This window comes from Mastacembelus armatus, chromosome 3, assembly GCF_900324485.2.
Source record: "Mastacembelus armatus chromosome 3, fMasArm1.2, whole genome shotgun sequence".
Taxonomy (NCBI): domain Eukaryota; kingdom Metazoa; phylum Chordata; class Actinopteri; order Synbranchiformes; family Mastacembelidae; genus Mastacembelus; species Mastacembelus armatus.
This window is the reverse complement of record NC_046635.1, coordinates 12,853,758-12,868,365: the sequence shown is the minus strand read 5'-3', so window position 1 is coordinate 12,868,365 and position 14,608 is coordinate 12,853,758. Positions and strand designations below refer to the sequence as shown.

General features: G+C 44.5%; 1 protein-coding gene across 3 annotated transcripts in view; it reads left to right on the top strand.

Annotated features, from left to right (window-relative positions):
* gse1b (Gse1 coiled-coil protein b) overlaps window positions 1-14,608 on the top strand; it is a 169,838-nt gene that overhangs the window by 147,913 nt on the left and 7,317 nt on the right. For all 3 annotated transcript variants that reach the window (XM_026320521.2, XM_026320522.2, XM_026320523.2), the window contains 7 exons: window positions 3,255-3,463; window positions 9,793-9,959; window positions 10,239-10,439; window positions 11,140-11,307; window positions 11,436-11,821; window positions 12,228-12,555; window positions 13,930-14,573. In XM_026320521.2, coding sequence (XP_026176306.1) covers window positions 3,255-3,463; window positions 9,793-9,959; window positions 10,239-10,439; window positions 11,140-11,307; window positions 11,436-11,821; window positions 12,228-12,555; window positions 13,930-14,573 — 2,103 coding nt within the window. The remainder of the gene's footprint in view (window positions 1-3,254; window positions 3,464-9,792; window positions 9,960-10,238; window positions 10,440-11,139; window positions 11,308-11,435; window positions 11,822-12,227; window positions 12,556-13,929; window positions 14,574-14,608) is intronic.

Genomic DNA, 14,608 nt, shown 5'->3' with positions numbered 1-14,608 from the left:
GTGCTGATGCTGTTGTAATGCATGCTGGAAGGGAGGAGGAGGAGGAGTGGGGTGGACATGTTGGCGGGGTTCAGGAGAGCACCTTCTGCCTGGCTAACTTAGCTGTTTTGGCAGAGTTGCTGTGGTGGTAGGAGACGACTTATATGGGCCATTTGGCAACAGTAAAACATTTTTGTGTAGTGTTGTCTCCCTTTCAAGGCTTACTGATCCAGTGGGAGCCACTGCTACAGCTTCTGGACTCTGCCATTAAATGAAAAAGATCTGTTTTTTTTTTTTTTTTGTGGCATTTTGATTGGGTCAGTGGCTGAGGTAAAATGTGTCATCTGCACAGGACAACTTGACCACAACCAACACAGCTTGGTTTCTGTGTTGCTGCTGCTAGTTGTTGGTGTGTGTGTGTGTGTATGTATGTGAGTGTGTTTGCGCATTTGTGTCTTAGCTTGAGCAATCAAGTGTGGAGGCAGTGGCACTGGTAATAGAGGAGGCGATAGAGAAAGGAGCGTCACATTAATCACACACAGCTTGGGACTTTCTTTCTCTCTTTTCCTTGCTCTTTCATTCTGTCTTTTGCCTGTCTCTGTCTCTCTATCTCTGTCTCTCTCTCTCTGTCTCACTCTCTGTGTCACACTCTGTCTCTGCACCCTCTGCTGACCTCAGAACCACACCACACACAGCCCTGCACACAAAGCATGCAACTGTACAACTAATAAAGTAGATGTTGTAAGCTGATGAGGCTCTTGTACACTTTGGGAACGAAGGTTTTCCTAGCTTTCTACAGGTCACTGCCATGTGTGGTTGTCTTCACCCTGTGTCAATGGAAGGGGAGGAGCGTATGGTAGAAGAGGCACCATCTTGGTCCCAGACCAATTACATGCCCTTTAAATGATGTTTCTTCTGTAAGATGGCATGGTGAAGTGCAGGAGGTGGGAAGAGAGGGATTCATAGGGAAATAAGAGTAGGGTTGAAAATGGATTGTGGGGGGGATGCTATCTCCAACATCTCCCTGAGCCCTTGCCAGCTGTATTGTAGATGAATATTGTGTACCAAGTCTGACATCTTTGTCTTATTGGCAGGCAGTTTTTGAGGAACAGAAGGAAAGGAATTAGGGCAGTGGTCTAAAGAGGTGGTGGGTGGGTGGTAGTTATATGGGATGCTGTTAGAGAGGAGGTTGTGTAGACAATGATAGTGCAATAATAGCTGTTTGCGTTCATTGTGTGGACACTGTGTAGAGGAAGGACACAAAAGTGTATACAGATTCTCCAAGCTACAGGAAAAGAATGAGGCTAGTGGTAGATGGCTCTTGTCGCTTTTATTTCCTGCTTCCCCTCACCTGCTTCTCTTCCTGTGCTGTTAATTATCTATTCTGCCCTGTCTCTCCTCCAGTCCTTACATGGTAAGGCAGGAGGAAGAGGTGGAGGTGGGAAGAGGGGATGGAGGGTGAGAGAAATGAAGTAGAGGTCTGTTGCTTAGCAGATCAGAATCACTATCACCCCACCCCCATTACACACACATCCTACTTCTACTCTCCCTTCAGTCTCATGTGTTCCCCCATTGTTGTGTGCATGTCTGTGTATGCTGAGTGAATAGGCTGTGACACTAGTGCTGTATTAAGTGTAGCTCCATTCCCCAGGCTCAGTGGGCTGCTATTGATTGGCCTAGTCTTGCAGGGGAGAGTAATGGCTCTCTGAGGTGAGGAGGGGAGGATTAGGCCACTAATTGCCATTGTGGAGACAAGATATGTCCCACACATCCACCACCCTGTCCCCAGCACCCACTCATCCATCTGTACCCCTTATCTCCATGTTTTCCTCTCATCTCCATCTCTCACTTCACCTCGCACCTCTTTTGCACTCACTTGCTGTTTTTTTTCCCAGTTTCTCCCTATCTTGTATCATTTTTCATTTTCATGTCTCACCTCACGTCATCACCGTCTTTTTCTCACACATCTCCCCCCTCCCTGGTGGCAATTTTACTATCACTCACATAGATTTTTTTTAGACTTTCTCTTGACAGTAACCTCACTGCATTTATTGATTTTTTTTTTTTTTTTTTTTTTTTTTTTCCCCCATTATTTTGTGGTATTAGTCAGGAGGTGTTTAGACCACACCTACCATAAGCTGACGTTGTCTGTTAGGTTATGTTGCCATGGAAACCAAAGCAGGGAAGAAATGGCAGTTGGGTAGAGATCTGTGGTTTTTGTTCTGATGGTGATAATTGGAGAGGAAGTAGACCTGAAACTGGCCTGAGGTTTCAGCTGCCTTTTTTCGTTACTGCATGTAAGCATGTTGACGCACAAAAGCACACTACCTGCATATGCACACATCTTCTGCTGTCCTTGCTGCAGCACCGAAGTGTGTGTCCCATTGAGAGGGTTGTGACCCAGTTTGACTGTGTAATGCTGCGCTCGCTCTGAGCAGAGGAGACGTACAAAACACTGTATTGTCAGGAGAAGAGGTGGAGGCAGGCCGAAGAGGAGAACGACTAAGAGGAAATGTAGAGACAAGACAAGGTTAAACCACAGGGGACAGCAAAGGAAAAATAAATACAAGAAGACAGGAGGATGTAAAGGTTGAAGAGAAGAAACAGTGGACTCAGTTAAGAGGAACAAAAGATATAGCTTGAATTGGGGAAGGTAAAGATGACATTACAATGATACATGTATGTGAATGAGAAGTAAAAAGAGAGGTGTGTTGAAAGCGAGGCATGTGACCAGACCGTGACCCTCCACTACAGGGTTTCCCTGGGGGGCTTTGTTAATATGGCACAGCTACAGTGCAGCAGAGAAGCCTTTCACCACCTGCTGTGTGTGTGTGTGTGCCTGGTGGGAGGGGCGGCGGGCAGTGCTGCGTGCTGCAAGCTCCACTGAGTGTATATACATTTTGCATGTCTGTTCACTCTCAAGCAGTGTGTTCTTGTAGTGTGTGTGGGTGTGTGTGTGTCCTCCATGTCAAGGCTGTGTGACTCTCACAGGGCTGCTCATCCTGATCACTGTCACTTCATAATAGGGGCCTTGGGCCATCCATCTGGCCCTGTGTGTGTGTGTGTGTGTGTGTGTGTGTGTGTGTGTGTGTGTGAGGGTGTGTGTGTGCGTGTGTGCGTGTGTGCGTGTGTGCATGTTGTATTTGTTGTGTTATAGTGCCAAATGAGCTACAGGATCATACTGTTGTTACATTTGCCTTTTATTAGTAGAACACAAAACCAAGCTTACTCTCATCCTTTTTAATCTTATGTCACTTGTCTCTGTCTTCTCCCAGCTGCATCCTCCATCAGCAGTGAGTCTTCTCCAGTGTCCTCCCCAGCCACTAACCACAGCTCTCCAGTCAGTACACCCAAGAGGGGTCCCCTTGGTCCAGGGCCTGTTCTAGTGCCCCCAACGGGCCACGCCGTGCCAAACACTCCACCTGTAGTCACCATTGCTCCAACCAAGACTAGCAACGGTCTCTGGAGGAACGAGGGGCGCCAGGTAAAACCACATTAAAATACACCTTATACTGAAATTAGACATTTTCTCTTCTCTTTCTCTTGCTTCCCTTTATTTCTAATGTTCTGTCTGAAGTTGCAGATTGTTCGGATGTATTTTCTCTGTTGGTGTGTTCCCCTGTGTCGCTTATCTAGATGTTTAGCATCAAAATAGTTATCTAGCTAGCATACTCTAATTTTCTAGCTTGCCTTCTAGCATAAGCATACGCAATTTCTAAAGGGAATCATGGGTTTTGAAGCTGGCCTGTAAGCGACAGCGTGACAGTACATACTTGACATATGTACATGTGACATAGGTCGTGGATCTATGTATGTCTGCTTTCCTTAAAAACCTCCTCCCCCCAGTCAACCCCCCTCATGGTTCCATGCTTTAAACAATGCCAGCTGCCACTGGGACATTGAGGTGACAACCTCAACGGCAGCTAACATCTGTGGCCCTCCAGCCCCCCTTTCACTTAGCCCTCTTGGCCTTGGATGAGCCCCTCCCAAATCCCCAGCCTTTAGCCTCCTAATTCCCCTCTCTAACCCCACCTCCAGCCTCACCTTCTTCACTCAAGCAGTGAAGTGCATTCTCCGCCTCATCACCCTGACACCTGCTTTCTGTTATCTAGTGAGAGAGAAAGAGGGAGAGCTGCTTGCTTTGATAAGGAGTGGATTATGGATTGTGGCCTGGCTTTAAGCCTTCTTATCTCAGCTCAGGGCTAATGGTCGAGGCCAAGCACACGGTTATGAACAGCACTCTGCAACATGCTGAAAGTCTCTGAGACACGTTGACAGCTCCCCAGAGACACAGAGAAGGGGGATAGTGAAGGGTGAGAGAGAAGGTCAGGCAACCAGCAATACACGGTAGCATTCAGGCCATTGTCCTCTCCCCTTAACGCTGCTTCTGACCCTCACCCTCGGTAGCTGACCCTTCTGCAGTTCTGGGATCAATCAGAAACTGAGAGACAGGGGAACACTCCCAGTAATGGCACACTTTTTTACCTTTTCTTCAGCATAGCAAGTTACAAAGAAATGAATATATAAAGTGTGTGTCTGTGTGTGTAAGAGATGAAGTTCAAATTGAAAAGGTCTTGTCATTTGGTTTGCATTGCCTCCACTAGCTTGGGTCACCCGCCAGACAATAAGGAGGTTAAAGATGGTGATGTAGAAAAGAGGCAGAGTGGATGATGGTGGCAACAGGGAATGCGTCACAAAAGTCGTTTGCGTCACAAAAGTCGTTTGCGTCATAGCATCTCCCCGATTTCCATGGTATCGCATCATTGAACACAAGCAGCCACAAGGTGTAAAGGACACTCACATGTACATACAGGTCATCAAAATGTCCCTCTTAAACAATGGTAATATTGTCTGGAGCTTAATTAACATTGCTAATTCCTGATGGATGGATCAGAAAAGAAGGCATTTTTACTAAGTTCTTTTGCCATTTACCATTGTCCTGTCTTTTCTACTGTCTATTTAGTATCTACTATTGTTCACTTTTTTGCTAAAATTTGTGTGTGCCATGTCATCACATCCTCTGTTTTCCTGTGCAACCAGAATGGTGCAGTGTTAAAAGAAATAAATGATGCCAATTGTACACAAACAGCCTGAAAGATATTTAAAGACAAAAGTAGAGTCTAATAGGAGGAGGAGAAACAGTGAAAATAGTTATATACAGCAGCAGGAGTCTCTTCTCTGGAGCCCCTGAAAAGTGTCCAAGAAAAGCATGTCTATTTCTGTGTGCTTGTATGTGTGTGTGTGTCTCTTGCCTTTTGTGTGTTAGAAGAGTTGATTAGTGTCGCTCTAGCTGAGATTTGAGGCTGTCTTTTAGAGGTGGGGTAATAGGCAAGGCAGGGAAAACAGGGAGGGCTTGGTGCATTGGCATTTTGCTTTAATGACTGCAGGAGTCTGCTCCCGCTGCTGCCTGTAATTGCTTTTTAATTGGCAATTTGGATTCATGACTCCATCTGAGAGGCGTAAACGAGCGCTCTACAGTGCGTGGGGTCTCCCACCCTCACTGGGGGTTACAGGGGCCTGGCTCTCACAGAGGAAGATAGCTGTTAATGGATGTGTCTTTAATCCAAGTGCTTGTATATGTGCTCTGTAGTGTGTGTATGGCGGGCTGCTGGTCAGTAATGTGTGGTGGAGAATAGAAGCCTGTTTTTTTTTTTTTTTTTGGCAGAGTTAAAGGTCAAAACAGGATAGCTGCTTGGATGCATGGGATCCTGAGTGACTAAGTAGGACTAATGGGAATGTAAGCTTCTGTCTTTGTGATGTTTACACAAACAGGGATTTAACTCAGGCAAAAAAAGATGTGCACACAGCATGACAGCCATATGTATATCCTCTTTTACAGACGGGTTTCTGCATTCCTTTTTGTTGATCACCTCGCATGTTTCAGTGACAGTATTAACTGTGAAAGCAGAATGTAGAAGCCAGTCATATGGAAAAAAATATGCTTTGTTGTGTAACAATTATCGTTTTTTCACCCTCTTATGATGTAATTTCTGTGATTTATTGATTTATTTATTTTTTCTTTTTGCCGTTTTTACCTTTACTCAACAGTAGATCGCAGAGAGGAAACAGTGACACGACGTCTGTGAGATTTGTGGGAAAGAAAGGTGGTTTCAGTTTTGTACTAATCCGTGTCTAGAAATGGCATGTATTGACAATTTAGTTATAGCCATGATTATAAAGCCATGCCCTTATCACACACAAACTGTGTGTGTGATGCAGAATATCAAATACAGGTTCAATCCACTACTGGCCACCAGACAAATACCAGATAGTCAGGGCTAAACAGTTATAAATAAATTTTAACAGGCCTTGACTGATTTTATATGTAGGTTGTTTGCTTTGTCAACAAATTGGTCAGTGGTATGTTGTTTAGTCTAAAGCTGTAGCTAAATTAATGCTATAGTCATTTTCTTTATATGGTGGCTGTGTTGCAGCAGCTTGATAATTGGGTTGTTGGGACACAGACTGAGCCAAAACTGCTACCCTGACATGGTATGGAAGGGTGCCACCCACTTAAGGCAACAAACCTAAATAAATCACTGTGGACCGGTAGCATTGGTGGTGTTAGTCAAACACTGATGACAGCTTTCCCAAACACTGTTCAGTTGGTTTGCAATGTTGTCATCAGTGTAATAACAGCAATTGATTAAGTGACAGATGATGTGAATGAAAGCAGCTCCTCTTGGTTTTCCAGGGATATTCCTGGTGACGTAATATGTACCTGCAGCAGTGCGTCTTTATTAGTATTGTCACAAGACCAAAATCCTGATTTTTATACCAATACCTACCTAAGTATCTTGATACCATTACTGAAACGATACAACAGAAAAAACACTAAACTATCAGGAAAAGTAATGAAACAAACAAAAAGATAAAACAAAAAATATTTTGACAATGTCAGTGCTGTGGGGGAATATGAAAAGAGACCATAAAACAAGAGGAGTGCATTATGTTAGTCACATTGGTAAGGTAACAGTTAAAAGCAAATGTTACCTATCACAATCACTAATTGCTGCACTGTCGCTCTTTATTTGTACAAGTGGGCGCGTCTGTCGGCGAAGTTCTTTGCCAACTTGGATGTGTTGTCTCCATTGGTTTGAAACATCTTTTACTGATGGGCTTTGCAGTGTCCATGGGCTTGTCCTGACTGTCGGCTATAGAATCAACATAATGCCAAATTTCACTTTGTGTCTGCTTTGTTTACAAGCCGTACATGGTTGGAAACGGCACTTGCAGCCATGCCTCTCTGTTTTTACCACGAAAGCTTCCTTCAGATTACAGAGAGAAGCATAAGAGAGAGAGAAAAAAAAAACCAACATGCCCCATGTGCCTAGAGTGACGCAAAGCCCTGCGCACACACACACACACACGCACACACATCACTGCCTGCCCTTGCACAGCAACAAATATACGGCACTTATTAGTTAATAATGTACAGAAACATATAAAACGAGGTATTGTACCGTTTTTAACGACAGGGTATTGTGAAACTTTTCTAGTACAAGTACACTATGCAATAGGGCTGCTCAATTATGGAAAAATCACAGTCACGATTATTTTGGTCATTATTGAAATCATGATTATTTTCCACAATTACTCATTGACTTTAAAAATATGTTGAATTTATTGAACAAAACAATGAATTCTCCTTTAAACAAATAATATAAAATGTATTCAATGCAATGCTATTTATATTCTTCAGCATTGCACTGAAGAGTGTGTCTTTAATTGATAACTGTGTAGCAAAGGACGTTGTGGGGAGTTCCTTCTGTTTCTTTTTTATTAGTTGGTCATATGTTGGTCTGTGTTTAAATTTTAGATGGTTAAAAAGATTTGTGGTGTTACCAAGCGGTGGCAACACCACCGCCTAGCAGATCTTGCACATACTATGTTTTCGAATCTAAACTGTTCCCAGACAAACAACGGAATTGCTTCTACCTCTTTTGTTGACCAAAGACTTCTATGGCTGCTCTCTTTCCACCATGTTCACTGTGATTTTTAAATGACACCAGATACCATATATGCGACTTGTTTCGCCAACAGGATAGGCTGAGAAATTTCACGCTTCCGGAAGGGACAAAGTACGCAGCGCGTCATTAAGAACACAGGCCAAAATAACTTGAAAAACTGAATAATCGTTTTTTCGCGATTATAATTTTTGTGATCGTTGAGACCCAAAATCAAAATTTGATTAATTGCACAGCCTTACCATGCAACTCTAGTCTTCATGACACTCCAGGGGTAGTGTGGCTATCATCAACACTCTTGCAGCCATAACTTCATTAGCAAAATAATGTGAGTTATATGAATAATCTGAGAAAGGAAATTTGATAAATATATGTGTGTATGTGCCTGCCATGAATATCTAGGGCATTACTAACAATTAGACCTTCAGACAGCCACCATTCCCGGCCGGTGGCTGTTGGAGAAGAGGCCTGGTGTCTTGCGGATTTTGCTGTTATTTGATGTCAACTTCTTTTGACATATACAAATCTCTTTTTCCAGTTGGCTTCTGACTGGAATGGGACCTCCACCTTCTCCCTGTGCTCATAAAGATTTGAAAGAAGGGGAATGGAGTGATGGGGATGGGGCAAGTGAGCAAATAAAATGCTTTACTGTACAGCAAACAACAGGGAGCCAACAGTAACACTAAACTAATAGAAATTGGAGGATGGGGGGTGCTGAGAAACAAAGGTGGTTGTGGGGAGTCTAAACATTAGATGAATTTAAGGTGTGTTGTTAACGCATCAGTGTCAGCCTGGGCCAGTAGCTGCTGAACAGGATATGGAGGTAATGGCTCACTAAATGGGATTTGTTTTATCAGAGATAATAGTGAGAAAGAGGACAGTGCTGTTGTAAGGTCTCTCTTGAATCCCAGGGAGCCCAGAGGTTAATTTAGTGGGGCAAGAAACACTTTCTCTCTTTCTCTCTCATCTTCTTCAGGGCTTCATCTCTCCCTCTTCTTTCCTCCCTCTTTATAGTCCTAGTTGTTCCCTTGCTAGCTTCAACTTCGGGGCTCGTTTTGTGGGAGATGAGATAACTTCCACCATTCCTGTGAAAATCCTCCACAACTGTATATCCCTCTGTAAATAATTTCCTTGTACAGCTTGTAAGTTTCTCAGTTCTGCAATTGCATTTGTAGACAAAGGGAAACCAAAGCTTCAGAAAATGCGCTCCCACTCCCACAGCAAGATGTCTTTGTAGCTCTGAAATGGTGTGTGTGTGCCTGCTGAGTGTGTGTGTTTGTTGTGGGATTGGATAAGTGAGACCAGGCTTGCTGCCAGAGGGAGGAGGGAGGTGAAAGAGAAGAAGGAAGAAAGAAAAACAGAGGCAAGGGATGTTGCTTTATGGATTTTGTTGTCTTCCCTGTAGATGGTGCAGTCTATAGCTTATGTGCGCACACACTTATACACAAACACATACACTTTGTCAAGATCAAAGCCATTATCTCCTCAGAATTAAAGTTGTTGTTCATCTACAGTTACCACATTGTCACTGACCATAAGGATGACATCTCTTGTTTACAATTAGAGAAAAACTTGATGTTTTTATTGCTTTCTGCGTAATTCTTAATTTATTCTCTGTGAAAAGTGGATCCATGTATTTTTACATGGAGGGGTGCATGTGAGAAAGTGGACAAAAGTGCCTGAGGCAAGCAGGAATGGAGCATCAGGGAGGCTGTTGCACCACAAACAGACCTATTCTTTCCTCACCTCTCCCCCGACAGGATAGGCTCTATGAGCACCGACAACCGTGACGACCACAGGTCCTCACAAACAATAAGTAAGACTCTCCCTGTGCATCTCTCTTCAGGCTGACTCGGGGCCTCGTGGGGCCAGCAGGGAACGTCTGAGTGCAGAAGGGCCCCTCTCCCAGGAAAAAGGTGGTCCTTCTGTCCCTGCCCACCTCCTGGGAAATCCCTATGCCTTTGGTCTCACCCCTGGTGCTGTCATGCAGGATTCACGTTTCCAGCCCCTCAAGTAAGTCACACACTGCTCTGCCTTTTTCCTCTGAATCTGCAGTTTATATGTTTTTAGTTGAAAAGGAAGTTGCTGCACTCTTTTATGTAAGTGGATGATCAACAATTCATGAGCATATTGAACTCACTGAAATAAGGAGCAACAAAACAATGTTTGTCTTTTCTGCAATTTCTTGCTGAAAATTTGTAAATGGTGCACAGTGCGCAGTGAATAATATGCAAATCCAACTAACCATGGCTTTTCTCTATCCTGCCCATACCCATTCTCTTAAACCTTCAGTTTGCCCAGACAGTTACCTAATGCAGTACCTCCTGGTCCTGTACCAGAAGAGTACCTTCGTGGCTTCCGGCCCTATGCCACAACTGAGGATGCCCTCCGCATGCCCTCTTTGCCCTTGGGCCTGGACCCTGCCACTGCAGCTGCTGCAGCTGCATACTATCACCCTAGCTACTTGCCCCACCCTTCTTTCACTCCATACAGGTAACCCAGCCTATGAATTTGTTTTGTTGATTTGGCACCCATTTCCTCTGGGAGCAAACTGTGCAAAATAGTGCAGTTTAACTGAGCTAAGTGTTTGTGCTGCTTAGACTCAGCAATAAAAGCATTAGTGCACAGCTGACCTTGAATTCATGTTCCCAGAGGTAAAATATTTTGTAGTTTTTTATTTGTATATTTATTTAACTGGGGGAGAGAATACAGGATAGTACAAAACAGTAACAGGCAAAATAACCAAACTCACAGTATCAGCACAGATGAGAAGAAAGTCTGTTGAAGCATAAGTCAATTATACTCTAGGACTGATTACTGGGGTATCTCCTTTTAACACGTGTGATGTATACTGTGTGTGATCATGTGGACTGCTTGCTCTGGGCTATCGCACAGCCTGTGTGTCCCTGGTCCATCAACCCAGCAAGATCAGAGGACTGTAGCATCCATCACACACTGCACTGTAATGGATTTAATGAGTGGATGAGCAGTGGATGTCACACACAAAACACACAGCACAGTCTCTTGCTAGGTTAGCTGACAGACACTGCTGCTATCTTGAAAGGAGGAAGACCGTGTGATGTTGCCTCCTTGGGAAATGGAGGCACACAGGTTAATAAAAGTAAATGCTACATTGTCACACAGAGAGACTAACTTTTTTTTCTTTTTTTATATTGCAATCCTTCTCTCCCAGGATGGATGACTCGTTCTGCCTCTCTGCTTTGAGGTCACCTTTCTATCCACTACCAGCAGGGGGAGCTTTACCCCCCATCCACCCCTCTGCTGTTCATATGCATCTACCAGGGGTTCGCTACGCTGGAGACTTCACACACCCTTCACTGTCAGCACTGCAGTCTGAGAGGTACAGTTCCTTTAACTCAAATATCTAAACCAGTGCATGTCCATGCATAAGTACAATAAACTGTCATTTCCAATATAACATCCATCTCCTCTCTGCTTCTGTCTTTGTCTGCCCCCTTTGCTTTTCAGGCTTCAGCTGGAGGATGAACTGCGGCAGAGAGAGAGGGAGCGCGAACGAGAACGGGAACGCGAGCGTGAACGGGAAAAAGAGAGGGAACGCGAGGCAGAGAGAGAGAAAGAGCGGGAAAGGGAACGAGAGCGGGAAAGGGAGCGTGAAAAGGAGCTGGAGAGGGAGCGTGAGCGTGAGCGTGAGCGTGAGCGAGAAAGGGAGCGTGAGAGAGAACGGGAAAAGGAGCGAGAAAGAGAAAAGGAACTGGAGAGGCAGAAGGAGAGAGCAGTGAGGGAGAAGGAGCTGGCATCCAAGACCATGGAGAGTCACTATCTGGCTGATCTCCATGCCATGAGAGGGCAGGAGGACCGAACCAAGCCTGAAAGACTCACCCCTAATCGGGCTGGTATGTGTCGGTGCTTACCCTGTAGCCTCTATAAGTTACAGTGATATTGCTTGTAAACACCTGTTGATAATGCACATTATATGGAGCTGACACAATTATTTGATTGGTTAAATAAAAATAAAATATATCAGCGACCATTGATGCTAATCTTATTCATAATCACAATTATCAGACTTTTTTTTTTTAGCTATATGTCTAAAAACCTATTAGTTTCAGCTTTTCGAATGTGGTAATTTCCTGGTTTTCTATCCTGAGAGTGAAGTGAATATTTTTGTCAGACATAACAAGCAATTTAAAACCACTACTTTATGTTCTTGTCAACCTAGGACTTAAATTTCCAGATATAACAGACATTGTCTATACCAATAGAGTTGCAGTGTGAAATTTTTCTGACCTCCCTCTATAGATAAAACCAAAGAGCCTGCCCTTCCTGCTCCCAAACCAGTCCCACCTGGACTCCACTCTTCAATCGTCCAATCGCATCATACCGTCCCTGGTCTAATCTCAGGCCATGGTCTCTACATGGGCCCCAGCACTGTGGGGATGGGGCTCCCAGGCCCAATGGTTGGTCAGAGGGCCAATGAGGAGGAGAGGTGGTTGGCACGGCAACGCAAGCTGCGGCAGGAGAAAGAGGATTGTCAGTACCAGGTGTTGGAATTTCGCCAGCAGGTTCTGGAGCAGCACCTGGACTTGGGCCGGCCAGCTGATGCACCGGATCACAGAACAGACTCCAGGTGAGGCCACACACTCAAGGCTAAACTCACTGACACATCTGCAGTCATGTCATTGCTTCATATGTTAAACCACTTGCCACATTGTCTTTATTTCCACATAACTCTGTGGGTTTTTGGATGTTTGGCTGACTGTGTCTGATAGGGACAGTTGTGCCTGTGTTTTATAGCTGGCAGGCTTTAGAAGTTTGTTTTCAGGCAGAACTAAAAAAAACTTTAACCCTGTCAAAAGCATCACATCAAGTCTATTTCCATGCTACCTTCCAGGCCTGATGTGCAGGCAAACAGGAAACTATGCTTAGGTGTTGATGCAGGTTGTAGCTTGTAGATGGCTGTAGTTTCAGTGGCAGTAGTTTAGGCTTTCAAACAGACAGTGGATGATACAAAAAGGCTAATTCTCAGTTAATCTTCTCAAACCCTGCATATAAGCTCCTTATTTACCCTTCTTTGTGTCTGTGTTCATGTTGTGTATTGTGTGATTCAGAATTGAGGTTGTGGTGAATGCTGAATTTGTAGGACAGGAGAGATACACACATCTGCTATCAGTAGCACCACAGAATGATCGCAAAATCACAGCTCACAGGCTGCAGATCGCAGATAACACACATGTATTCTCTCATTCTCATTCTCTCTCTATCTCTCTCTCTCTCACTCACTCTCACTCTCACTCTCTCACACACACACACACACATACAGAAATGCAAACACAATCAGGAGGCATAGATAATTTGACTAGTCATGCAGTGTGCACTCCTGCCAGGTTTGATTTGGAAAGGCGCTTGAAACAGTGTCCATCAGCCATCTGCCTGTCTTCCTTCCTTACCGTTGACGTTTCTTTTCCACCACCGTACTATTATTGCTTTTCAAGCCACCATTTTCAGCCTTGTTCTCTCTTAACATATATATTCTACATTCTTTCATATCATTAAGTGCGAATCCATTTATAGAACATTATTTTCATATAACATTAAAGAAAAGGACATAAAGTGTCATTCACTTTATGTCCTTTTCTTTTCTTCCTATTTGTCTATCAGGAAATGTTCTTTGAACTTACACTTTCCATCTGTGTGTCTGTATGCACACATGCATGCCATACCACAACTGCCAAAAACTGATCAAAAACAGACCTCTATATCTGGAGGACAGTGTGTGCCTGGGCCACATCCTCACTCTGCTCTGGGCTACTCTGTCTGGGCTTGATAACGATGCTTTGCACAGACAGACATACTGACAGGGATGAAGGGAACGGAAATAGGGAAGGCACATTAGCAATGTGGCGCACCTCTCTGTGTATGAGTGAGGGAAACATTAGTTTTAGTTTTATAACAGATATTGGCATTGTACATATATTATTCTTTTTCCATTGTATCTCTACAGATCCATACCAAATCACCATGAACCTGGAAACCGGGACCTCCATCCTCAATTAGGTGCCCCTCCACCCCTCATCTCCCCTAAACCTCCACAGCCACCACGTGAACACCACCCTCCACCTCCCACCACCCTGTGGAACCCTGCATCACTTATAGAAACAGCCTCAGAGTCCAGACGAAACCATGAGTCCTCAGGGATTGGACATTATGACCTCAGTCGGCTGCCCCCAGGGCCCTCCAAATATGAGGATGGAGCCCGAAGGAGAGATGGGGGAACAGTGGAGAAGTATCCCCCACTGAGAGGTCCTCCTGGCCTGCCAGAACCTAGCACGTTCCTTGCTGATCTGGAGAAATCCACCCAGTCCTTCTTCAGCCAGCAGAGGGCATCACTATCCCTGTCCACCCAGTATGAACTGGAGGGATCTATGAAAAGCAATGCAGGGCTAAAGAGCCTCCAAGGACACGCAGGCCACAGCAGACATGGACAAGGGACAGCAATGGTTAGTGTGACAGGGATGGGACATGTAGCCACACTGGGCATGGGTCCAGACACAGCGCTGATCTATGATGAGTTTCTTCAGCAACATCGAAGGCCTCTCAGCAAGCTGGACCTGGAGGAGAAGAGACGAAGGGAAGCCAAGGAGAAAGGTACCCGGGCCCAACATTATTATTGTTAAAACAAA